The 25,682-nt window shown below is 38.0% G+C and overlaps 1 protein-coding gene across 1 annotated transcript in view; it reads right to left on the bottom strand.

Annotated features, from left to right (window-relative positions):
• Positions 1–25,682, bottom strand: part of PKHD1 (PKHD1 ciliary IPT domain containing fibrocystin/polyductin) — a 488,222-nt gene that overhangs the window by 42,787 nt on the left and 419,753 nt on the right. Inside the window, 1 exon segment of the mRNA XM_039217466.1 lies at positions 7,704–8,718. Coding sequence (XP_039073397.1) covers positions 7,704–8,718 — 1,015 coding nt within the window.

Here is a 25,682-nt window from a genome sequence, read left to right as displayed (position 1 = left end):
CAAACCTTCTATATTGTAAGCACCCAATACATGTTACTGTATTAACTCTATGACATATCAGTATTCACCGTGTACTTCCTCTGCTCTTAGGTCACTGCATGCCTCTGGAAAGCTACTACCTATCTTGGCCTGGCCAATTTCAAGTTCTGGTACACTCTTCAGTTGGTGTGCTTGCTGCTATGCTCTTATACTTATTATTAAACTCTTGTGGTTCTTTGAAATTATTCATTTCAAATTGAGATTTGAGTAACCTTAGGTATAGGTGGCAGTGTGCCAGGAGTAAATAAAGGCACAGAATAAACAGGGCACATCGTCCAACAAGGTCAATTCAATGGTTAAAACCTAAGTATTTTAGATGGAAAATCATTTAAAATAATATTTTATAATAAATGTATCATGACTGTCATATCTGGGATAATGAAAACTCTGGATGCATTCTTCAAGATCATATACAAACTGTTCAAAAGGTCCTATTTGCCTTAGGGTGCTGTAGCAGCCTTAGTCTGATCAGGAAAACATGAACCAAAATCTATATAATGGAAGAGATTTAATACAGGATATTGGTTACACAGGAGTATTAGAATAGCAGAGAAGCCAAACAGGTTACATTTCACTATTTGAAACAAATATTTGATGATGACTCACCGTGCATAGGCACTCTTGGAAATATACTAGTAAGTTCAAGTGTTGACCATCTAACAACTGTTACATGGATAAAAATATACTAAAGTTAATATAGCTAAAGTTAATTTTATGAAAAACTCAATTAATGGTGAAGCAGGTTCAGATTGAATCAATTTCTTTATAATTATATATAGAATGAGATTACAAATAACATATTAAATAGTTCCGTAAATGTTTGTTTTGCCTACCCATGGATTTTAAATGTCTAGATTTTCATTTGAGCCATATAATTTTTCAGACATAACAGCTATTCAATTAATGTCTGCAAAATAAAAGACATTGAAATACAGGCTTTTATGAGTCCTTATTATGTTTACCTACAACTTTGGCATCTGCACACAGAAATCTTAATGACTTGATTTTAAGGTAGCTTGGTTTAGTCCTAGGGTTCAAACTACATGTGGATCTGAGTGGGGAACTGCTGAATCCAGACATGTCAACAGCAGCAATGGATTACAATTAACATCCCATTTATAAGGAAAATTGTAGAAAAATATAACCTGTGGAAGTGGAGTCAAGGATTTAGTGGTCTGGGGCCATTTAATGTAAGAACAATGGTCCTGAAAGGTATCACTGAAGAAACGGGGTTATGAAATGATAGTTTTAATGATGACCATGAATCATCAATAAAAAATATGAATGGTCCACATTATTTCCCATTTAATAAGGCTGGATAATGTGTTTGTTGTTTCTGTTTTTGTTTTAGTTTAAGAGACGAGTCTTTTTAACAAAGTAGTGATAAAAGGAATAATTTTTAACTAAATGGAAAGTTTGCCTATGCAGAGCATCTCATTTTCCCACAAAACCACATATATAAAATACCATTATGACAGTCTTGCCATTCACATAACAAAGCAGAGACTTTGTATTGTAGTGAAAAGAAGAAATGGCATAGAAACATTCTTCCATGGCAGGTCTGTGATTATGCCATGAAGGAGGAAACAGACAGGCTGGCAGTACAGAAATCTCTTCCAGGATGAACATTCTACAGTCTTGGGAAGAATGCCCTCCTGTGTTGACAGAGGGATTCTGTTCTTATATACTCTGGACAGCTGTTTCCTAGACAGCAGGTCACCAGGGGGTGTGGAGAAGTTGCACAAGAGAAGATGCTAAATGAACTGAGTGACAAAAGACTTGTTAGTCTTACCAATGATCTCTTCTCTGTCTGCCTGGAGAGAGCTAAAGAGAGTAAGAGAACCTAAAAAGGTACTAAGTTGATGGGCTCAAAAACACACATATATACACTCCTCCAGTGTTTTGCTCACCTTCACTAGAACTGTTTTCAGGAGCCAAGGATTGTGGCAATGTCATAAACAGAGAACTTTATTGGAGATAACATACTGAGTTTCTGCTGCTACACAGCAAATTACCACAAACTTAGTGGCTTAAAATAATACAAATTTATTATCTTTGGGTTGTGGGTCAAGAATCCAGACAAGCTTGACTGGGTTTACTGCTGGAGCCTCTCAGGAAAAATCCACTTCTAAACTCATTCAGAATGTTAGTGGAAGTTATTTCTATGTGGCTGTAGAATGGAGGTCCCTGTTTCCTCACTGGCTGCCAAAGTCCGTTCTCTATTTATTCCATCTGTTGTTGTTGTTGTTGTTGTTGTTTTTTAATGTGATCCCTTTCATCTTAAAAACAGTGACACTTTAAGTTCTTCTCACACTTTGAATCTCTCTGCCTTCCTATTCTGCCACGCAAGAGAAAGCTCTCTTCTTTTAAAGGCTCCTGTTATTATCTGGACCCACCTTGAAAATCTTGGATAGTCTATCTTAAGGTCAACCATGCCACATAACATAGTGTATTCAATGAAGTGCAATCTGACCATATTCATAGTTTCCTGGGCTAAGGGCAGCACATCACTGGAAGGCCAGTTTAGAAATTTCACCAACCGCAAATAGCTTTGACATTTCAATATTTAAACTTCCATAAAAGATACAGATGTGTTTAATTTTACCATATGACAAAGAATAATATTTAAGGTGTTTTTAATTTTCTTTGGTAATGAAGCAGGGGAAAGGGAAAAAGAAGAAGAGAAATAAAGGAGAGAAAATCAAGAGAGTGACAATCAGTTTCTACTGAAAGAAAAGTAAAGAATATAAAATATGTCTTGCCAGGATTCCAGATAAGGGAGAAAATACACAAATAAGACTCCTGTGGAGAATACTCAGTTTAAAAAGCCAGATTGAACTTATATTTATCTCTGTGCTCTTTGCTCTGCTGATATTAATTAAAAATAAAAAGAAATAAGAATGGTGCAAAACCTGGGCATAATTGGTGTAAACTAACAAATACAAAGAAGGCAGGAGAGGAGAGAAGTATTGACAACAGAGGTCAATGAGGTTTAAGAAGATGGAAAACGGGTTCATGGAATCGACTTAGACAAGCAGACAAAAGTTAAATCCAGATGCCACTAGAAGAGGATAAAGACCAGGCCAATTCACTGCATATTATGTAATTAAAGGGTAGAGAGCACTCCATTTCTCTCCCACAAAAAAAAGTTAATGGCTTTTTGAAAGCTGGTTGTACTCCCTTTAAAAATTAAGTGCCCACAAAAAACCATAAAATACCTCGGAATAAACCTAACCAAGGATAGAAGAGATCTGTATGATGAAAACTATAGAAAACTTATGAAGGAAATTGAAGAAGACACAAAGAAATGGAAAAACATTCCATGCTCATGGATAGGAAGAATAAATATAGTTAAGATGTCATTACTACCCAAAGCAATCTACACATTCAATGCAATTCCAATCAAAATTGCACCAGCATACTTCTCAAAACTAGAACAAACTATCCAAAAATTTGTATGGAACCACAAAAGACCCCGAATAGCCAAAGTAATACTGAAAAATAAAACCAAAACGGGAGGTATCACCATCCCAGACTTCAGCCTCTACTACAAAGCTGTCATCCTCAAGACAGTATGGTATTGGCACAAAAACAGACACATAGACCAATGGAACAGAATTGAGAACTCAGAAGTGGACCCAAAAGTATACAGCCAACTGATCTTTGACAAAGCAGGAAAGAATATCCAATGGAAAAAAGACAGCCTTTTTAACAGATGGTGTTGGGAGAACTGGACAGCAACATGCAGAAGAATGAAACTAGATCATTTTCTCACACCATGCACAAAAATCAACTCAAAATGGATAAAGGACCTGAACGTGAGACAGGAAACTATCAACACCCTAGAGGAGAAAGCAGGAAACAACCTCCTTGACCTCCACCGCAGCAACTTCTTACTTGACACATCCCCAAAAGCAAGGGAATCAAGAGCAAAAATAAACTGTTGGGACCTCATCAAGATTAAAAGCTTCTGCACAGCCAAGGAAACAACCCAGAAAATTAATAGGCAACCAACGGAATGGGAAAAGATAGTTGCAAATGACATATCAGATAAAGGGTTAATATCCAGAATCTATAAGGAACTCACCAAACTACACGCCCGAAAAACAAACAACCCAGTGAAGAAATGGGCAGAAGACATGAACAGACACTTCTCCAAAGAGGACATCCAGATGGCCAACAGACACATGAAACGATGCTCAGCATCCCTCCTCATCAGGGAAATACAAATCAAAACCACACTGAGATACCACCTCACGCCAGTCAGAGTGGCTAAAATGAGCAAATCAGAGAACTCTAGATGCTGGCGAGGATGTGGAGAAACGGGCACCCTCCTACACTGTTGGTGGGATTGTAAACTGGGGCAGCCCCTCTGGAAAACAGTGTGGAGGTTCCTCAGGAAACTAACAATAGAACTCCCCTATGACCCAGCAATAGCACTGCTAGGAATTTACCCAAGGGATACAGAAATGCTGAGGCATAGGAGCACGTGTACCCCAATGTTCATAGCAGCACTCTCCACAATAGCTAAAACATGGAAAGAGCCTAAGTGTCCATCAACGGACAAATGGATCCAGAAGATGTGGTTTATCTATACCATGGAATACTACAAGGCAATGAGAAACAATGACATCTGGCCATGTGTAGCAACATGGATGGACCTTGAGGGTGTTATGCTGAGCGAAATAAGTCAGGCAGAGAAGGACAAATATCCTGTGTTTGCACGTATAGGAGGATTAGGAGGAACTCAACTGAGGAACAAGGGGGAGAAGAAGGGCGGAAATGGTGGGGGAAAGGGAGAGAGGCAAACCATGAGAGACTTTTGAATGCTGACAAAAACTGAGGACTGATGGGTGTGGGGGGGAGGGAGGATGGGCATGGAGGAGGGCACTTGTGGGGATGAGCACTGAGTGTTATGTGGAAACTAATTTGACAATAAACTATTTGTTAAAAAAAAAAAAAAAAGGAAATGTCACAAAAAAAATTAAGTGCCCAATATGGCCTCAATTTGTTGAAATGCATACAAACCCATTAAGTTAACAAGAGTGAACCTCTCAACATCCTTGGTGCTTTTCACTGAAAGGCATGTGTCCTATACTGATTCTTCTTTCTCAAGGTCAGTTCATTAGCTTGTCAATGGCTCTCCAGTGAGTTCAATGGAAGTCCCAAATGACACTGATCAAAGTTGAAAGAAACAGGGCTGGCCTGAGGCCTGCACTAGGCTTCAGGGTTGTTTAGCATATTGTGCAAGTCTTAGGACCATGGGAAACCTTGTTAATTTTCATTCAATCCCTTAGGACAAGGCATTTTTCATTCTGCAGAGATTTATTCAGATATACTCAAGAAGCAGCTTTTCCTTATCTTCAGAAGATTTTCTTTTTGCCGTATGTTTGAAAAATCTCTCTTAAAATACCAGAGGGACAGAGAGAGATGGAGGAATGGAACACATCCCAACAGAAAATCGATGCTGTAATATACATGTTCAGCAGTTTCTTATTAAATCAGAAATATCGGAGCCAAAAGTGAAAACATGATGGCTATGATGGATGGCGGGCCATAAAGGTGATCTCTGAAGCTGTCTTGCTTCTTCATAAGAGAATGATATCCCCCACATCCATGTGTGTGTGTGTACCTGAACTTGTGCTGGTTCCACTCTCTTGGCTGGCTTCGTCTGCTATACCTCCATAGCTTCTGCTCTTTGACTTTTTTCTCCTTCTAGTCAAAGCCTCAATATTTACTGAGCTTTTTTTATACATAATATAAAAATCAGTTATTTGGGGATGATGAGCTACTAGAAAAGCTCAGAATTGTAAAATCTAAATAAAATCTAGCAATGGACTGACTAGCCCTTTTCCTCTCTAATCACCTACATATAGTATATTTGTAAGATCTCGGTGGGATCTAAATGAAATTGGGCTGAAGGAAAAAAAATTAAACATAGGCTAAGATGCATTTGCAATTTTTTTTTCAGATTCTTAATTCTTATATTACCATGCATTATGTTATAATGACATTGATAACATGATGAAAGTTTGGTGGTTGGTAAAAATATCCAAGATTTAATTGATTCTGAACAATCACATGACTAAGAATATTTTTTAATTCTATGAAAATTCATAAAGCCCTTCAAGTTTCCTTTTCATATCTCCCATACATATTAATATGCTGTCTGGAAGAGGAACACCCATTTACATTAAAAGTCAGGTAAAATATGATACAAAAACATTAGCTAAGCTTTCATTTGGATATGTTATTCTGTGTATATAAAGGCTATCAATGTATTAGTTAGATATGCCTAATGATATGAAGGTATCTCTTCATTTTTGCTCTTATTTTATAGCAAATCCTGCATCCATTGAAGATGGTATATGGAAGTAACTAATATTCATTAAATATCAATTGCTTATTTATTAGCACAACCACAAATAAGATGAGAAAGCAGTGATAACAGAATGATCTAAAAGAATATGAATGTTCTAAAATCTCATTGAATAAAATATATCAGAATCTAAATAATTTTATCTATTTCAGGGACCCAATATCACCTGAAACTGTGCATGGGTTTGGGCTTATACTGGACAATATAGGGAATATCTATGTTGCTCACCTCTAGCCCTCTATAATCAGCAGCATTTGTGAGATGGTTAGTATTATATATATTTCTTAAGAATTATAATATGTTAATCTTGTCTTTCAGTCTGGGTTATCATTTTTAGTTCTTTTGCATATGCTAAAAATTGAAGCTTGGGACTCTAAAAGTCTTGACATTGTGACAGATATCTTAGATACACTTGGGCTGCTCACTTTGACTAACACAATCTATAAAACTGAGAGTAATTTACACTTGTTTTACCTCATTGTGTACTTCCCATGCTTCTTCATTTACTAAGCTCAGAAAAACATTCAGGTAAATTTATATCTGAAATGTCTGTTGGAAGAAATAGGGTGGAAGACTCCAAAATACAAACTTTTAGAGTCAGTATAACAGGACACAAAGGATGTTGTAGAAGTTACACAGCTCTGTGCCATAAACATAGTTGACAACAGTGACAGCCCTGCCTCCTACAATTTGACAAAGGCATCCTTTTCATGGCTTTATAATCCTAGCTTAAATAAATCGCAACCAGGGTCACTGAATTAGCCTAGTAAACTCCCAGTCATCCTTCTAAAACTTTCCTCAATGTAAGTCCCCTCCCCAGTCCTTATAAGAAATTATTATCACCCTCCTCTAGGATTCAATTTTAGCTTATACCTCTTTGGAATTGTGATAGGTAGTGTTTTTGTCCCTTAAGGCAAAGATCATGTTTCATGTTAGCCATCCAAGAATCCAGCCTACTACTTAAATTCATCACATGTATATTCTTTCAATAAACTAATGAACAAATGAATTGAAAACAGTTGTCTTAGAAAAATTTCTTCCTACATGCTTTTCACTTAAAGGTACCAAAATATAACATCTTCAACCATCCAAAATATAGAATAATCATGAAGAATACAGATTTAATTTTAAAAAAGTCTTAATTGAGAATTTAGGTCTATAAATGACTGGCTTTTTATTCTTAAGAAGCAGACAGATTATGTAACTCAGTGGAAGTAGACTGACATTTACAAGAGGCACCCTAGAAATCAGCCCTTGTTTAAATGTTTTTCTAATTAGTACTTACCTAATGCCAGTGATTCCCTTTGACTGAGTTACCAGTAAGGCCCCAATAGTCATATTCAGAACATTCTCTAGTACTCCAGTTTGTTGAGCAGTGATAATCTGTTGAGTCAAATTCTGTAATTTCTTACTTGATAAAGATGAAATCAGTCCAGTGTTCCTTATTGTTGCCAGATCACCAATTTCAATGACTACTACTTTTGAGATAGTTTCCATAGTGGTTGGTGGCGAGACACTATATGAGCTCATTTCCATCATGAGAGGTCTACGTTGACCAACTCTGTAATGACTGGCACAAGTCACAGTTGGGCAATTGCGCTTTCTCTTTGCTTTATTGTCAGCAATGGCCTTTAAGGTTGCTTTATTGCCAGATATCTCATGAATAAATCTGATTTGGTTTTGGCTAACTTGCAAGAAGTCAGTTAGTCTTTCAAGGATGAGGATTTCCCAGCCTTTTTCTAGGACTGGAAATATCACAGTGAAGGCCAAATGAATGGAGACACCTGAGCGTATTTCAACAGGCTCCTGTCCTTGTAGGACAACATACAAGAGGTTATCCAAGATGCTAAAATAGTTGGAACCAGAAGACTCATCCAGCAATGAGGAAGTCGATTGAACCAGAAGAGGTGGAATGAAACTTTCCCCTATGAAAACACGGGGGCTCTGGAGTTCATGGTAGAATATAGCTAAGAGAAGCTTGGAGGTATTTTTGTTCCCCAGTAGAAAAAACCGCAAAGCTTGGGGAGTCTGATCCACAAAGCACACCTTGGTGATTTCCCTGATGGGTAAAATGGAATAGAAAGTAGACACAGACCCTAAAGTAGAACAAGGGGTGTTGGCATTTACACTACTAAAGGTGTCAACAAAACCATTAGTAACAGATACAACTGGATATAACTTCCGCATTGTCCAAGTGGCATCAGCATTGTCAAGAACTAAGACCACTTGGTCAGTCTGTTTGCAGATGTAGCCTTGTATGAGGGATCGGTATGTGCATTTCTGTTCTTCTCTGAATGTACCTATAAAATAAAGGAAAATAAGTGATATATAAACCACAATCTCTCAAAGATGGTTTGCAATCCATCACTCTTATTATCATCTGTAACCTCATGAAACATTTATTGAAATTTTAAGTGTGCTAGATACTGAGTATGCAAAGCAGTCTGGGTAAAATATGAAAGGTAAAATATGTTATATCACATGTATTATTTAAAGGTAATAATGGACATAATAGCTAGGTGAAAAAAGAATTGAATAAGTAAAATTATTAAGGAAAAGGAATAATCACTAAGGCCTCCATAATGGAAAAAGGATAGGGGAGATAGGTGTAATAATATGTGAGTCAATGAAAAAAGAGGTAGATTGAGGGGGCTGGAACAGAGATCTTACAGAGATGTATTAAAATTGAAGAGGTATACTGAGTCCAGATTGTGAGAAAGTTTGGATTTCAGACTATATAATTTTCTCATTCTCTCTTCTTTTTTTTTTTTAATGCTTATTTCTGAGACAGAGAGAGAGAGAGAGAGAGACAGTGTGAGCAGGTGAGGGCCTGAGAGAGAGGGAGATGCAGAATCTGAAGGAAGCTCCAGGCTCTGAGTTAGCTGTCAGCACAGAGCCCAACGCGGGGCTCGAACCCACGAACCGTGAGATCATGACCTGAGCCAAAGTCAGATGCTCAACCAACTGAGCCATCCAGGCGCCCCTCATTTTCTCTTTTTCCTAAACATGAGGAGTAAAAACAATACAAAAGGAAAAGAGGAAACTAGCAATTTGGGGAGTACTGACATTAAATAAAGCCCAAGCTAAGGATGACTGGGGCTAATCAAGACATTTAGAGAAACAGCGTTGTCCATTATTCCCACCATTGCTTTCACTCTTTTAAAGGAGACTGCATGCCTAACATGGGGCTCAAATTCACAACCCCAAGATTAAGACTTGCATGCTCTACTGACTGAGCCAGCCAGTCACCCCATATTCCTAACATTTCTAATCCTCCTGTTTCTGAACCATGAGTTGTTCTTATTCTGAATCCACAAGGATAGTTTAACTTCCAACACAATTCCTTCAATGTAAAAGCGATATTGACAAAATTATCTTGTATTATTTTCAAGATATTTTAATTTGCCTTCAAGTACAAGGTCATCAATTTAGCCTAAGGATTGGAACAAAAAATCAAAATATTAGTAATGGAGGGTGTACTGCATTTGGGCATGATCTAGCCTCCTCCTCTATCCTTCCTTCCATATGATATGTGCCAAAGCTGCCTATGATATTAATAAATTTAATTACCAAAATGTTGCTTAAGGAGTAGGCCACATGTTATACTCGTGCCTCAACAATAATAGCAACAGTAGTCAAAATTAAGAGTCAATATTTCAAACCAAATCATGAAATTCTAGCATATCAAAATGGGATTAAGTGCAACTAGAACAAACTATCCAAAAATTTGTATGGAACCACAAAAGACCCCGAATAGCCAAAGTAATACTGAAAAGTAAAACCAAAATGGGAGGTATCACCATCCCAGACTTTAGCCTCTACTACAAAGCTGTCGTCATCAAGACAGTATGGTATTGGCACAAAAACAGACACGTAGACCAATGGAACAGAATTGAGAACTCAGAAGTGGACCCAAAAGTATACAGCCAACTGATCTTTGACAAAGCAGGAAAGAATATCCAATGGAAAAAAGACAGCCTTTTTAACAGATGGCGTTGGGAGAATTGGACAGCAACATGCAGAAGAATGATACTAGATCATTTTCTCACACCATGCACAAAAATCAACTCAAAATGGATAAAGGACCTGAACGTGAGACAGGAAACTATCAATACCCTAGAGGAGAAAGCAGGAAACAACCTCCTTGACCTCCACCGCAGCAACTTCTTACTTGACACATCCCCAAAAGCAAGGAATCAAGAGCAAAAATAAACTGTTGGGACCTCATCAAGATTAAAAGCTTCTACACAGCCAAGGAAACAACCCAGAAAATTAATAGGCAACCAACGGAATGGGAAAAGATAGTTGCAAATGACATATCAGATAAAGGGTTAATATCCAAAATCTATAAGGAACTCACCAAACTACACGCCCGAAAAACAAACAATCCAGTGAAGAAATGGGCAGAAGACATGAACAGACACTTCTCCAAAGAGGACATCCAGATGGCCAACAGACACATGAAACGATGCTCAGCATCCCTCCTCATCAGGGAAATTCAAATCAAAACCACACTGAGATACCACCTCACGCCAGTCAGAGTGGCTAAAATGAGCAAATCAGAGAACTCTAGATGCTGGCGAGGATGTGGAGAAACGGGCACCCTCCTACACTGTTGGTGGGAATGTAAACTGGGGCAGCCCCTCTGGAAAACAGTGTGGAGGTTCCTCAGGAAACTAACAATAGAACTCCCCTAGGACCCAGCAATAGCACTGCTAGGAATTTACCCAAGGGATACAGAAATGCTGAGGCATAGGAGCACGTGTACCCCAATGTTCATAGCAGCACTCTCCACAATAGCTAAAACATGGAAAGAGCCTAAGTGTCCATCAACGGACAAATGGATCCAGAAGATGTGGTTTATCTATACCATGGAATACTACATGGCAATGAGAAACAATGACATCTGGCCATGTGTAGCAACATGGATGGACCTTGAGGGTGTTATGCTGAGCGAAATAAGTCAGGCAGAGAAGGACAAATATCCTGTGTTTGCACTTATAGGAGGATTAGGAGGAACTCAACTGAGGAACAAGGGGGAGAAGAAGGGCGGAAATGGTGGGGGAAAGGGAGAGAGGCAAACCATGAGAGACTCTTGAATGCTGACAAAACCTGAGGACTGATGGATGTTGGGGGGGAGGGGGGATGGGCATGGAGGAGGACACTTGTGGGGATGAGCACTGAGTGTTATGTGGAAACTAATTTGACAATAAACTATATGTAAAAAAAAAATGGGATTAAGTGCTTATATTACAAGAGAAGAGTTGTGTAAAAGCAATACCTTAAAGATCTGCCTTACAAATTTAGCAAACAAGTAAAGCAAATCCTGAGTAACTAGAAGAAAGGAAATAATAAATATAACAACAGAAATCAATGAAATAGAAAAAAGAGAAACAAAGAAACAAAAACTGAGAAAGTAAACAAAGCTAAAATTTGATTCTTGGAAAACAAAAAATTGGTTAACCCCCTGACTATACTGATCAAGATAGAAAGAAAGAAGGGTGCCTGGGTATGAGATCAAGTCTCTGCATTGACAGCATGGAGTCTGCTTAGGATTCTCTCTCTGCCCCTCCCCTGCTCATGCTTTCTCTCTCACCCTCTCTCTCTCAAAATAAACAAGTACACTTTAAGAAAAGATAAAATAAGAGCACAAATCACCAAATTCAGGGAGGAAAAGATTATTACTACAGATCCTACAGACAAAGGTTTAGACAATTACAAACTTTATGCCAACAAATTCAGTGACTTCAAGGACATAGACAAAGAGAAAACAGACACAAGATAAAATAGAAAATTCAAATTGCTATAATTCCCTGAAATAAATTGAATTTACTAAATTGAATACTAAGTTGTTAATTTAAATAGAGACTTAATTGTCAAATATAAAAGAATGGTCACTTTTACATAATGTGCTTTCTCCCTATGGTCACGTAATATGGAAACACTAGGGGTGCCTGGGTGGCTCAGTCGGTTAAGCGTCCAACTTTGGCTCAGAGCCTGATCTCACAGTTTGTGGGTTTGAGCCCCGTGTTGGGCTCTGTGCTGACAGCCAGCTCAGAACCTTGAGCCTATCTTCGGATTCTGTGACTCCCTCTCTCTCTGACACTGCTCACACTGTCTCTATGTCTCTCTCAAAAATAAATAAAACATTAAAAAAATTAAAAGAAACACTAATGCTAAACCAAGAATTGTTTTCAAAAGCATGGCACCAGTATGAAGGGAATTAGTTGCTTAATCTTAACAAACATGGAAATTGTGCCCTGAGATTCTGATACAACAGTCTCAACTATAGATATATCCTTTTCAAGTAAGATAGTTAGGTGGACTTCCCTCAGGAAAAACCCTTGAATCACACTAGCTCCCCTTTTCTAGACTTTACAGGTCGCTTTCCTTATTTTAATACATTTTTTTCCCCAGCTATGTTGATTCCTGTTGATTAATCGTTCACATTCCATTCAGATCTCTGGTCCATTATAGATCTGATTTTGTTTTCCCTTCTGCTGATTCAGGAGATATATTGTCTTTTAAAGTGATCTCTACGGGAGTACCTGAGTGGCTCAGTCAGGTAACCGACCAACTTCAGCCCAGGTCATGATCTCATGGTTTGTGAGTTCAAGCTCCACATTGGGCTCTGTGCTGACAGCTCAGAGCCTGGAGCCTGCTTCTGATTTTGTGTCTCCCTCTCTCTCTCTGCTCCTTCCCTGCTCATGCTCTGTCTTTCTCTCAAAAAAAAAAAAAAAAAAAGTTAAAAAATTTAAAAAAATTAAGTGATCTCTATGGATTGCTAAATTTTTGGAAGTGTCCCTAAATAATCACTCTCTTACTTGAAGTGGTTCTCAATCATTCTCTGCTATTAACTATATGTAGTTTGATAAATTACATAGACTTAGTAGGCATCAGTGTCCTTAAGGGTTTATTTCTCAAGCCCAGGGACTATATCTCCTATTTAAGTTACACCCTACCTCAAACACAGTAGATGCCTCTAAATATGTATTACCTGATGGATGTGTAATGTCCTTTTCAAAACTCTTATTTTTCAAATATTTTTTATCTATTCTTGCCAGGTATCTAGTTATAAGATTATTATTATTATTAGCTTGAATACACTTTAACCCAACTTATGACAATAGTAACAAAATATGCTACAAAAAAATGTGAGACTTGCCCCCTGAATTGGTGCTAATATATGAGGTAGCTGAATACTTTGAGAAACCTATCTATTTTCACATGAAACCATAAGGCTGAAATTATGACTGATTATATTTATATTAATTTTCTTATGTTCCTAAATCACATCAGTGACTTGACCCTAAAAGGATTCTGTTGTGACAAAGCATTTTTTGACTAATTTACTAAATAAATACACATGTAGAAACATGAGTTTTTATTTATTTCTATTCCTGATGGCAGATGCCTTCCAAAGCTAAAATAAGAAAATGGGATGATTTATCATGTAGTTCAAATATTCTTTTAGAGTAATAAGGCATAGGAGCTATACTAGTAGAATGCACATCTCCAGAGTAGTCCAGTGATATGATTCTTTTCATTCATTTATTTATTTTTGTTAATGACTCTGAGAAGCTAGTCCACCAAGAAGGCTGGACTCCCAAGCTATCTCTACCCTCAGCATCCAAAGCTCCCTAGTCCCTTTCTCAGCAATGACATTGGAAGGATAAGAATATGACTAACAACCCATGTTGCAGACAATATCTTAAGAGGAAGAATAGGAAGAAGAAAAGAAGGGTTTGAATAAGGAAGGGTCAGAGCAAGGTTTGAATGCGCAAGTTCAAGAAAGCACCGTCTGTGCTGAACATCTGTGTTGCAGAGCGTATGTACACATTGGAGGATCCAGGACTCAGGCCCATGAACAAGTTCAGGAATAAGATGACAGAAGATAAGTCACCGTCAAATTTTCATAATCTGTTGTAATTTTGTAGGAGTTACATTATGAACCCCAGAAACCCAGGCAAGAAGTTTAATAAACAACTTGCTGAATTCCTTGTGCATGCTTAATCTGTTAACAGGAAGAGGATTTTGTCACTATGTCACCTTTCTCTTTACTGTTAGGAGTTACGTTTGTGTTATTATTAAGCACTGTGATTTTATTAAAGATTAAATGCCAGGCACATACAGCTACTCATATATGCAGGAATTGTTCTTTAAGCTTAGTTATCTTCTTTGTTCAGATTAACTAATGCAATGCCAATTATATGCATTGTTTCTATTCCTAGTATTTTCCTTTTTTATATTTTGAAACTGTGTGTGAATATCTTACTATAAATGGAACACATGCTTTCTAATGTCTGAGACATGTGGTTGGAGACTTACCATTATGACCTTCATGAAGTCAATAATTAGTATTTTCTAAGCTAAATATAAAAGAGTTCATTAAGCATTGGTTATTATAAAATATTATCACTATACTTTCCTTCCCATACCCCTATAAAATGAAAGACATATCCATTTGATCCAATGTAAGTATAAAGAATATTTAAATTACTTCTTTGTTTCAGCACTTATTGACAAGATATAAAACAAACAGGATACATTTTCTCTAAAATCAAATACCCTACAAGTTTTGCTATCCTAGGAATATCACTATTAAAATCTATAATAAATAATGTATTAATGGGGAGACTTCATGGCTCAGTCAGTTGAGGGTCTGACTCTTGATTTTGGCTCAGGTCATGACCAGAGTCATGGGATTGAACCTTGCATTGTGTTTTGTGCTGAGCATGGAGCCTGCTTGGGGTATGTTTGTTTGTTCTTGTTCTCTCTCTCTCCCTCCCTCCCTCCCTACACACACACACACACACACACACACACACACACGGCCCCTCTTCCCCTCTCATGCTCACTCCCTTTCTCTAAAATAACAATAACAATAATAATGTATTAATTATATTTGAAGGCTGTCTAACTTATGAAAGAGTATATTTCTAACCCACATCTCAGAAATAAGAGATCAAGTTTCTTTGAGAGAAACACGAGAATCATGATTGGCCTGTGATTGCCCCACCTCTTTGTAAAGGAGATAAAGTTACACACAAGTAACATTTACTCACTGGGAAAATAGATTATTTACATGGTGGATACATTACAATAGTTAAGTAGAAAATTCTTCATTCTTAGTTAAAGCAGACAAAATCAAAACCAAAACAATTCCACTAAACCATTATATAGTCAACTCTGGTACTATAGGTTCAATTCTAGTAGGAATTTCTACCTTAGAGTTGTGACAATAGGATTCTATACAAAGTGCCTATGCAAGCTTTAAGGTAGGTTCTTTAAAATAATTAATACTTAATTTTATTGAAGTCCATCAATCTGGCATTCAAGATGAGATTGTGAAAAGCAGCTAGTGACTATAATTCAGAGCTTTACAACATGTACTAGCGAACAAAAGTCATACTGTTGTGTTTAGACACTAGCTGAAATTCTGCAGATTAGGAGAGAACCCATTAAAAGGGAGAGACTGGCATGGGGGAAAGTGGAGGAGTGGCAGAGTAAACTGGAGACGCTAAGGGATAGCAGGGTCCCAAGCCTTTTAAAAACAGGTCGAGGATGGTAGGTCAAAAGACTCCATGTCTCCTGGAGTGGGAAGGAGGACAGAGAGTATTTGTGCAGGTGGAGATGGAGGACTGAAAGCCCTCATCTGCTGAGACACGTGAGGCCAGACAAGGCCATCAACTGGAAGTCAAGTGTGAGGATGTATGTTGGGGGCAGGGGATGCATGAAGAGAGGATCGGTAGAATGTTTGAAGATGGAGAAAATAATGTGAAATGGTGACTGTGCAAGAGGGGTGGACCCAGTCTTTCTATACTTTAGTGCTTATACAACGCTGGGGACCCAGTGTGTTAAAGTAGATACAGAATTGTGAATTCAAAATAAGTGAATATTAGTTAAAATGAGAAATAAATGTAAACCTCATAAATACCATAAACACGATAAAATCTAGGGAAAATTAATATTATTAACTAATTACCCAGCATATCACTTACTTTTTCCTAGTTTCTGTTGCTTTTTTATATTAACAGCAAGGTTGTAATATTTTCTACAGAGGGTAGAAAGGTAATTCAGTCTTGCCTTTAACCTAGATGACTGACACTTATTTTCTATCACTAGCAGTTCAGAAAAGTTACTTTTAGCTTTACAACGAATGATTGGTAATACATAAATGTTTAGAGTTGTTATCAAATGTGGGAAGTTCCTCACAAAGTTTTGGTCATGTATGAGAGCTATAATATCTGAATAAATATTTATAAAGCAACTCTTGTGACACTGGCATTCAAAACCATACTTCTCTAATTCTCACTTTCTTCTCATGCCTTGGGATACACTTATAACACATGAGACCTAGGGGCTGACTCTCATGTGTCACAGCATGGGTGAGTTGACACACGTGGCTAGAAAGAATTTTATATGGAAGTGAATTTGGAGATGCCTGGGTTGCTCAGTTGGTTGAGTGCCCAATTCTTGGTTTTGGCTGGAAAGCACTAGCTGGGGAGAGGGGCAGAGGAGGAGAGACAATCCCAAGCAGGCTCCACACTCAGCACAGACACCTATGTGAGGCTTGATCCCACAACCCTGGGATCATGACCTAAGCCAAAATCAAGAGTTGGATGCTCAACTAATTGAGCCACCCAGGCACCCTCAGGAAGTCAAATTTCTATCTGAATCAACTAGTCCAGGATTATCAAGCAATAACCCCTGAAATAATCAGCCCCAAACAGCTAGTACTTAATAACTGTTGCGGATGAAATGACCAAAGACAAGACACACAAAAGACAGACACAGACACAACTCCAGCCGGAGGAAAAATTCTACGCAAGCCTCCCTTGTGGTTTATTTTTATACCCCGGTAGCTGGATACATACTGTAATCTACAAGATGTATTCTTTTACCAAATAAGGGCAAGAAGCCAAGCACATCCCAAGGACCGGTGGGGGGGGGGGGGAGCAAAGGGAGGAAGCGACCACAACATGTTTACTAAGAGGCCTGCCCACAACTCCAGCCTCCTCCTTATTTCTAAGGAAGGCATGTTCCCTCGTATGCGAGCAGATCAGTATAACCTTGGATACTGTGTGCAGGCCTCTTGGCAGAACATCCTGTTTGCAGGCATGATCTGCCCAAGCAGAGAGTTCTGTTTGCAGGCACATTCCCGCTCCCCTAACCACTCTTTCTCGTGGTCACTGTCGGGCTCCCACAATAACTATCGCCTTCCCTAATTTTCTTCCCAATTTCCTTCCCAATTTCCAACTTAGCACCAAATGAAGAAAACCAAATATGTGTCTCCAGTCAATCACATAGGATGCTCCATTTCTAATAAGCCCACCTCCAACTTCGCCTTGCCAACAACAGCATCCAATCACCATATATCTGAAGTCTTCCCTTTTATCCACCCTAAAGCTTTCTCACTCTCTCTGCCTTTAAGTCTCTGCCAAATGCAAGTGATGATGGCTAACTCCTGTGTTGTAGAAAATTCAGAATAAATAGGTGTTGCTTGTTCTCATTTGGGTAGTCTATATTTCCACAGAAGTCAAGGTTTTGGATCAATTATTCACCTGGATAATAGTGGTTGCAGAGTTAGAATGGAGAAGGAAACTGGGAACTAGTTTCAGTGGCTTTCAGGATGAAAAGCAGTGCCTACTATGTCAAAATAAGACATATCAAGTAGAGAGAGCAGGTAATGAGCCTAATGACATCAGTCTCAGAGAAGCAGGGGTTTTTACTTAGGGTTAAAGAGCACTCCATGAAAATATAAAACAGTTTGTTGACTCTAGTTTCAGAATTGTGCACAGTACCAGGAACAAGGCTTAAAGAAAGAGAGTCAAAGGTTGGGAGAGCCCATGAATGAATCAGGAAAGAGATGTGTATTCTGGAGATGTAGATTGTGGTGGTGGCTCAAGCAAGCAGGGATGCCAAGCAAAATATACTGTACCCTGATCCTCTCTAACGTGGTGTGGAAGTTGGACAGTATCAGAGGGGTCCTATGGACTTCACAGCTTGCCAGTGGTGGACTCTGGTTACTGTTTACAGAAGTCTCAGGTAGCCAGATGGCGGTCATCCCAGGGTTGTTTCAGCTAATATAAAATGGTTGCTCAGGAGAGCTTCACATACAGAAATATCTGACAGGAAGTCCACAGACTAAGGGAAGTGGTGCCTGGAAGGGGGACAGGATGGGATAGGTATTAGAATGGCAAAGTAAGACTCACTTCACTACAAAGATGGCTTCAAGCCATAAATTTGGTGGCCCATCTTCTCTATTATTTCTTTCCTTCCTTCTTCCTTCCTCCCTCTTTCTCTTTCCATTCCTTCCTCCTTCCCTAAAACTTCCTCACAGCAAGTTTAGTTGACCCTAATTCTTAGCAAGAAAAAATGACTCACAATTTTGCCTCACATAATTACCTAGTAATAGTAATGAGGAAAGGGTGGGGGGAGAGAAAAAGCACACTTGTAGACGTCTACCTATGCCTCTGGAAAAATTAAACATAATCCAAGTAACTTCATTTTGGCTTGTATTTAGATGCAGCGTCAGCTATGATGAGGACTACGAGTGGATAAGTGCTATAATCATCAGGAATTCTCTCCACACAGTCTAGTGAAAGCAACTCACCAAGAGGTTTCAGTTATTTGTCATATCACATACTTGATGAGGGTCCATTTGCTTTTTTACATTGCCACTTGGCCTTTTTAATATTATAGCATACGATACCAGAAGTATAAACATAGAGCCACAGGCACACCTAAGTGGCTCAGTCAGTTAAGCATCCAACTTCAGCTCAGGTAGTGATCTCATGGATTGTGAGTTGAAGACCTGCGTCAGGCCCTGCACTGACAGTATGGAGTCTGCCTCAGATTCTCTGTCTCTATTTCTCTCTACCCCTCCCTCCACTCACACTCTCTCTCAAAAAATAAATATTTAAAATGAAATAATCAGCCACAAATTTAACAAACAACAGTCTAAAGACTGTAATATTGGTTATTCAGTTTTATAGCCAAACCTAGAGTCCTGGTGTTCATAAAGAAGAAGTTTTATTTTTACTTCTCTAGCATTTAGTAATGACTAAAAGACTGGGGGTTTATCAGTGTCTTTCCATCCACTTTCCTCTGTCATCTTCAGAGTTAATTCTAGTATTTTCATTTTGACTTGAGGCAAAAATAAAGCACAAGTAAGCAATGCATTAGGGTCCCTGAGCTGCTAAACGGGTGTAGTTCTTAATTGTGGAAGAGATTACATGCTACCCACTTAAGAGAGAGGTGTGCACAAAGCCAGTAGATATCATCTTTCACTGTCCTGGCCACGCTTGACACAAGCCCTTGGTGACAGTCTACCTTCCTTTTGAAATAATGTTTCATCATTTCTTCCTCTGGATTTCTTTCCTTCTTGCTTACCCTCAGTTGGGGAAGGTTTAGTTTTAAGTAATGATGATCTTTCTCACTTGTTTCTGTCTTTTCTTTTCCCACCTCTCCAAATGGCCTTATCTGCCAGTCACAATTTTTGTGGTCTGCAATTCTGATCACTTTTAAATGAAACCCATGCTGGCTTTGGTAATCATAATGTCATTTACAATTTACCACTAAACACGTTTATTCAGTTAGTAGCACACTGGAGAAAGAGAACTCCATATGAACTCACCGTGAAAGGCCTAATCTGATTATTTCCTCATGAAAATCCAGGCAGGGGTGCTTGTAAGAGGGGCTGAGAGGAGAAGGGAAAAAAAAGCAAGGTCTGGCCACAGCTGACTTTCATAATCAATGGGAATAGATAAGTGGCACAGCCTGTCAGGGACGGCCGCCCAGTCACCCCAGGGCATTCTTCTCAAAAAGGCAAGGGTGGACAGGACTTAATAAATGCTGAGTGACCAGTGAGTATTGGATTGGCATATGCTATTGCATTCAAGATGGACAAGCACAGTGATAAAGTCCAGAAGCTCTTCTGTAAGTGAGGGAAATTAGATTAAGCAGGTTGTATTTGTGTGTGCATGTGTGCACATGAGCCCTTGCTTTGTGTATACTTTAACATCCTAAAAGATCCTGGACATGCACTATGCTCCATCCACTTTCCTGTAGATTGGAAACTACAGACCTAAATGCCAAGAAAGGAAGTGAGTTAGGTATGTCTGGTGAAGAGGAGGAAAGAGGAAGATAGGGTGTGAGTGTGTGTGTGTGTGTGTGTGTGTGTGTGCGTGCACGCACATGCCTGCATATGTACTCAGGTTGCTTCCAGGGTTCTAACAAATATTAACTTTGTGTCAATATTTGTCCTTCCTGTCGTGAAATGAGGATTTTCCACCTCATTTCACATTTGAAAAGAAAATATGCCAAAGGGGTCATCTTTGCTAGGAAAAAAAATTAAAAGAAGAGGAAAAAAAGAAACAACTTCTATCCTTTATTTAGAAAAATGGGTCAGAAGGAAAGAAAAAAAAGTATTTTTAAAATAAATGTTTTGACTCAAAGGCACATAAAATCCTTCCATCTCCCCCTATCAAGAAAAGGGAAAAATTTATATTTTTAAAATTGAATGAAATACATCAACATTAATGATTTTTTTCCTTGAGGTTAACATCACCATTTCCCTCAATATTTTTTTTAGTCATTTTGTGATAGATTTCCCAATTCGTGGTAGAGTAAAGCATTGGCAATTTTGACAAAAACAAAATATGTAATCATTCTCTTATTTTCAAGAAATGAAATCATTTACAATTCTTTTCTGTCAAACAACATTTACACCTCATTATTTCTAATTTAACAAATATGTATGGTCACAGATCAAATAAAGTGTAGACAGGTTGAATTTATCCCCATTTATATATGTTGTTGTAGCCCCTCAGGCTGTGAAGAGTGAAACTCCAAAATCGCAAAGCTGTGTTCCTAAATATGCAGAGAGTAAGTGAAATCTTGAAAAGAAATATTTAAAAAATACTTTGTTCATACTAGAAATAGACAAAAGTTGTCCACTTTTTTTTTTAGAATGGGGGGTTCCAGTTAAAAGTTAAAAAAACACTTCAAATAATAATGGCTATATGGTGTATTCGTAAGGTGAATTTATAATGGTGTCCTTATGCATCATAGATTCAATATAGATGGCAGAAGCAGAAGCTTGCTAACTTGGAGTGTAGAATTAGAGGTCTGTAACATCTATTGAGTGAGTGACCACAATATGGTAGTACTAATTACTGTAAAAGAGATAGGATAGATATGCTTGCCCATACACTCATTGACACAGATACTTTTATAAGAAAATGTAATGTGAAGAAACTTAAATTTCATGAAATTAAAAAATTAATGTATTTAAAGTTCAGGTTTAGGAGCTTCAAGATTAAGGTATTTCCAGGTTGGCTTTCCTAATTTGCTGAACAGTGGTGCTTAGGAACATAGTCTCCCTGACATCATTCTAATTGAAATAGACAGCATTCTTGTTAGAATGGTGATTGGTGTGGTGAAGTAGCTTCTGATGCATGGGAGTCATGATGGGGTGGAAAAGAGAAGTCCAAGTGTAGAGACACCAGTACAGGACTAAAGATACTGCACAGGAGGGGCACCTGGGGGCTCAGTCAGTTAAGCGTCCAACTTCAGCTCAGGTGATGATCTCATAGTCCATGAGTTTAAGCCCTGTGTCAGGCTCTATGCTGACAGCTCAGAGCCTGGAGCCTGCTTTGGATTCTGTGTGTCTTTCTCTCTGCCCTCCCTCTGCTCGCTCTCTGTCTGTCTGTCTGTCTCACTCTCTCACTCACAAAAATAAATAAACATTAAAAAAATTAAAAAGTAAAGATACTGTACAGGAACAGGAAGCTGGAAGCTCTTAGATGAGAAGTACATACCTCTGCAGGCATAATGGGCAAATGGACTTCAGGGGCTACAGATTATACTAGGATTTGACACAACTTCATGAGCAATCTCACCAGGGTTCTTGAACTTGTGTCTATTTTCAATAGGAATACATTTCCAATCTAATCTGAGAAAAATGGAAAACTATACAAAACCAGCCATTACATGAAGCAAAGATGCCTGTAAGGTCTTCTGTGAAAAGTCTTTCTGTCTTGATTAAGTTCTTTTGATGAGTATTTCCAAATACATGTTTTCTTTTTATATGAGTGTTACTTTGAGGGGAAAATGATCAGAAGATTAAGTGATGAAATGAGATTGAAGATGAGGGAAGAGAATCAGGTTCATATCAAATAGACCCTTCTTCTGAATCAATCACTTTTAAATAAAAAAATTTATTGATAAAGTCCATACAAAGTCCCAAAGACTATCCTTTATTATTTTACTATATTGAAATGTCATGTATATTTTGCTTAAAATTAGTGGCTTAGAAAATAATTTTTTTTTGTATTTTTGTTATTTGTTACATTATAATTTGCCCTGCAAACATCAATGGGAATGTATGGTCTCAATTATGACTTTTATTCTTTGAATACTACATTGAAAACAGCCAAAGCAAATACAAGGGTTAAGAGATCAGGTTTTCTAGCCAGAGAGATTGGCATTGGACTTCCTAGCTGCAAAACCAAGGGGAAGTTACTTATCTTCTGACTCAGTAACTCATTTATTAAAAGGGATTGAAAACAGCACCCAATCCACAAGCCGTTGGACAGGATTAAATGAGATGATGTATGTGCATTGTCAGGAACAAACATGTGCTAATGAATATAAGCTGCTACAGTAGCCATAATGAAAAAAGGGATATTTTTAAAGATACTTTGCACTCTCCTTTTATGGCACTGTCCTCTGCTCAAACTAATAACATTTGCCTTGTAGTCTGAAACCACATCCAGAAGCCTGGCAAGCATTCATGATGAACAATGTTGAAAAGACACAATTCACAGGTGAATAAAACACAGACATACTATCTACAATTTGAGAAAATATGTGCAGAAAAACACACATGCATGTCTCTAAGATATCTATTTTTCTACCAATCAAGAAATCAATAAAAACCTGCAAAATTGAAGATGGTTTCAACCTTTTCATCTAATCTTAACTTTCCCTTCATTCCTTTGGAAATCCTCTCCACTCCACTCCCCTTTTGTCTCCACCCTCGGATTTCTTTCTTGCTTGCAAACCTTGCCTGCCATCTTTGAACAAAGTGATGTTCATGGGTTAGATTAAAGGCAGGGGCATCCAACAGCGTTCTTTACAAGTACAGGCTGAACACACTCTTTCCCGGAATGATAAACTTATCACCTCTCCAGCCCTCAGTTTGAAGCTGCAGTAATTCTGTTGGATGCCAAAACTAAAATCAATGTGGCTGGGCCATGCCCAGCTCTGAGCTGTGGCTGTAATGAGATTTGAATGGGAAGCCCCGGACACAATAAATCTGCGCCATATGTGACCATTTCCTGTGTCAGTTCCTTTCTCATAACCAGTGGAGACTTTTTTTCCCCTCTCATGACCCCACACCATGACTCTGAAATCTTTCATGGCTGCTTATGGGCCTCAGGCTTTTTACAGCAGTTGTATAAATAAATGAATTTGACAGCAAACATCATAACAGTTAGCAGTAATGTGTGTTCGCCACAAGTGCCTATACTACTCACTGGAGAAATGGCAGAGGAAACAGCTTGTTTTGTTACCTAAACAAAAGTAGTTTCATTTGACAAGTGCTGAAAGAATTAGTCAAATAAACTTGAAATCCACTAGGACTGTTTTTGCCAATTCTCCCTGCCAGTGAAATGTTCCCAGCTCCTCTGTGCCCATGACTCACAAGAGATAAATTTCCCTCTTTTATTCTGAGATAAAGATCTGGGCTGGGAATACAAAACCTTTGCCTGATATTTTATATTAATCTTCTTTGCAAGGTAAGGTTGTCATGTAGGGGAACTCAGGTACAGCAAAGAGTTTCTAAAGGAACTTGTAGCTGACAAGCCAAGGAAGGTGGCTCAGGTGGGTAGGAGAGGAGGTGACAGCAGTGACCCACCCCACTGATTACCTGTTGAAAGCAAACTGGAGGTTGCGAGGGTTTCCTTTTCCTTCACATTTCCTATAGTCAAGAAACAAAAATCTCTACACCAGAATCTTGCTGAAAGACGTTTTCATTTTCCCTGTATCTCTACAGTCCCAAGAAATGAAGTTGCCTATATTGGGGAAATTTGTGGTCAATTTAGATAAGCACAAAAGAGCATAGATTTTTCTCAGTCATATGGATTGGTTGTTTATAAGTCCTTAAATTTTTCTGCTCCCCTATGGGAATCTTAATAACATCTCCATTATTCCATCTGTGAAAGAAAGATGTTACAACTCAGTGATTATTCCTATGGCCTCTGGTCCAAAGTGCTTACGTTCAAACCCCAGGTCTGCTACTGACTCTCTGTGTGATTTTAGGCAAATAACTTACATTCCCTGTACTTTAGTTTCCTCTTTGGCAAAGTCAGATGAAAAATGGTATGGTTTCAAGCTCATGAGACGGCTGTGATGTGTATTTTAAAGGACTCGGGACATAAAGGATAAATGGAGGACATTATGCTAAGTGAAACAAGCCAGTTTTAAAAAATAAATACTGCATGACAATACCTATATTTGTAATAGTCAAACTCACAGAAGCAGAGAACAGAATGGTGGTCACCAGAGGCTAGAGAGGAAGGGGAAAAAAGGCTCAGAACAGTGGTTGAGATATAATAAGTGTTGTCATTGTTGTTATTATTATTCCAAACAAAGAAACTTGGATAATTGTCTGTTTAAAAACACTAGAGTTCTTCTCTAGGATAGCTTGATCTTGGCAGCTGATCTGGGAAGTACAATTGGAAATGTTGGTTGGAAAATCATAAGAACACTTTCATTGAAGTCAATTACAATTAGTTGCAAGATATAGTGTATCACTACTTTAAATAAAAATATCATCTGGACCTTGAAAATATACTTTTTACATGTAGGTTTTTTTCATTCTTTTTAAAGTACTACTCTTTGTCGTGGTCAAGTAACCATTACCTCTAGAACCTTCTTATGCTCAACAAAAGTATCGCTGATAAGGGGAATAAAAATTGAGAGTTATTCCCAACTAACAGATCTTAAGCAGAGTGTATGTTCTTCTCTTTATTTCTATCTTTTTAAAATTTACTTATTAAAATGGCTCAGTGTTTTTGCTTCCGTGATTATATTCAAGAAAGCATCTTTATATTTTAGAAGATATAGATTATAATCAATATAATATAAATATTTCAATATATAGAGAATCTACTACCTACACAATAAATTCCTAATGTCTCTGTATTAGCTGACTGACAAATCCATTTAAATATACATCTCTAGTCAACTATTTCTA

Source organism: Hyaena hyaena, unplaced genomic scaffold (genome assembly GCF_003009895.1).
Source record: "Hyaena hyaena isolate Hyena2069 unplaced genomic scaffold, ASM300989v1 scaffold_694, whole genome shotgun sequence".
NCBI lineage: Eukaryota > Metazoa > Chordata > Mammalia > Carnivora > Hyaenidae > Hyaena > Hyaena hyaena.
This window is presented reverse-complemented; position numbering and strand designations above follow the sequence as displayed.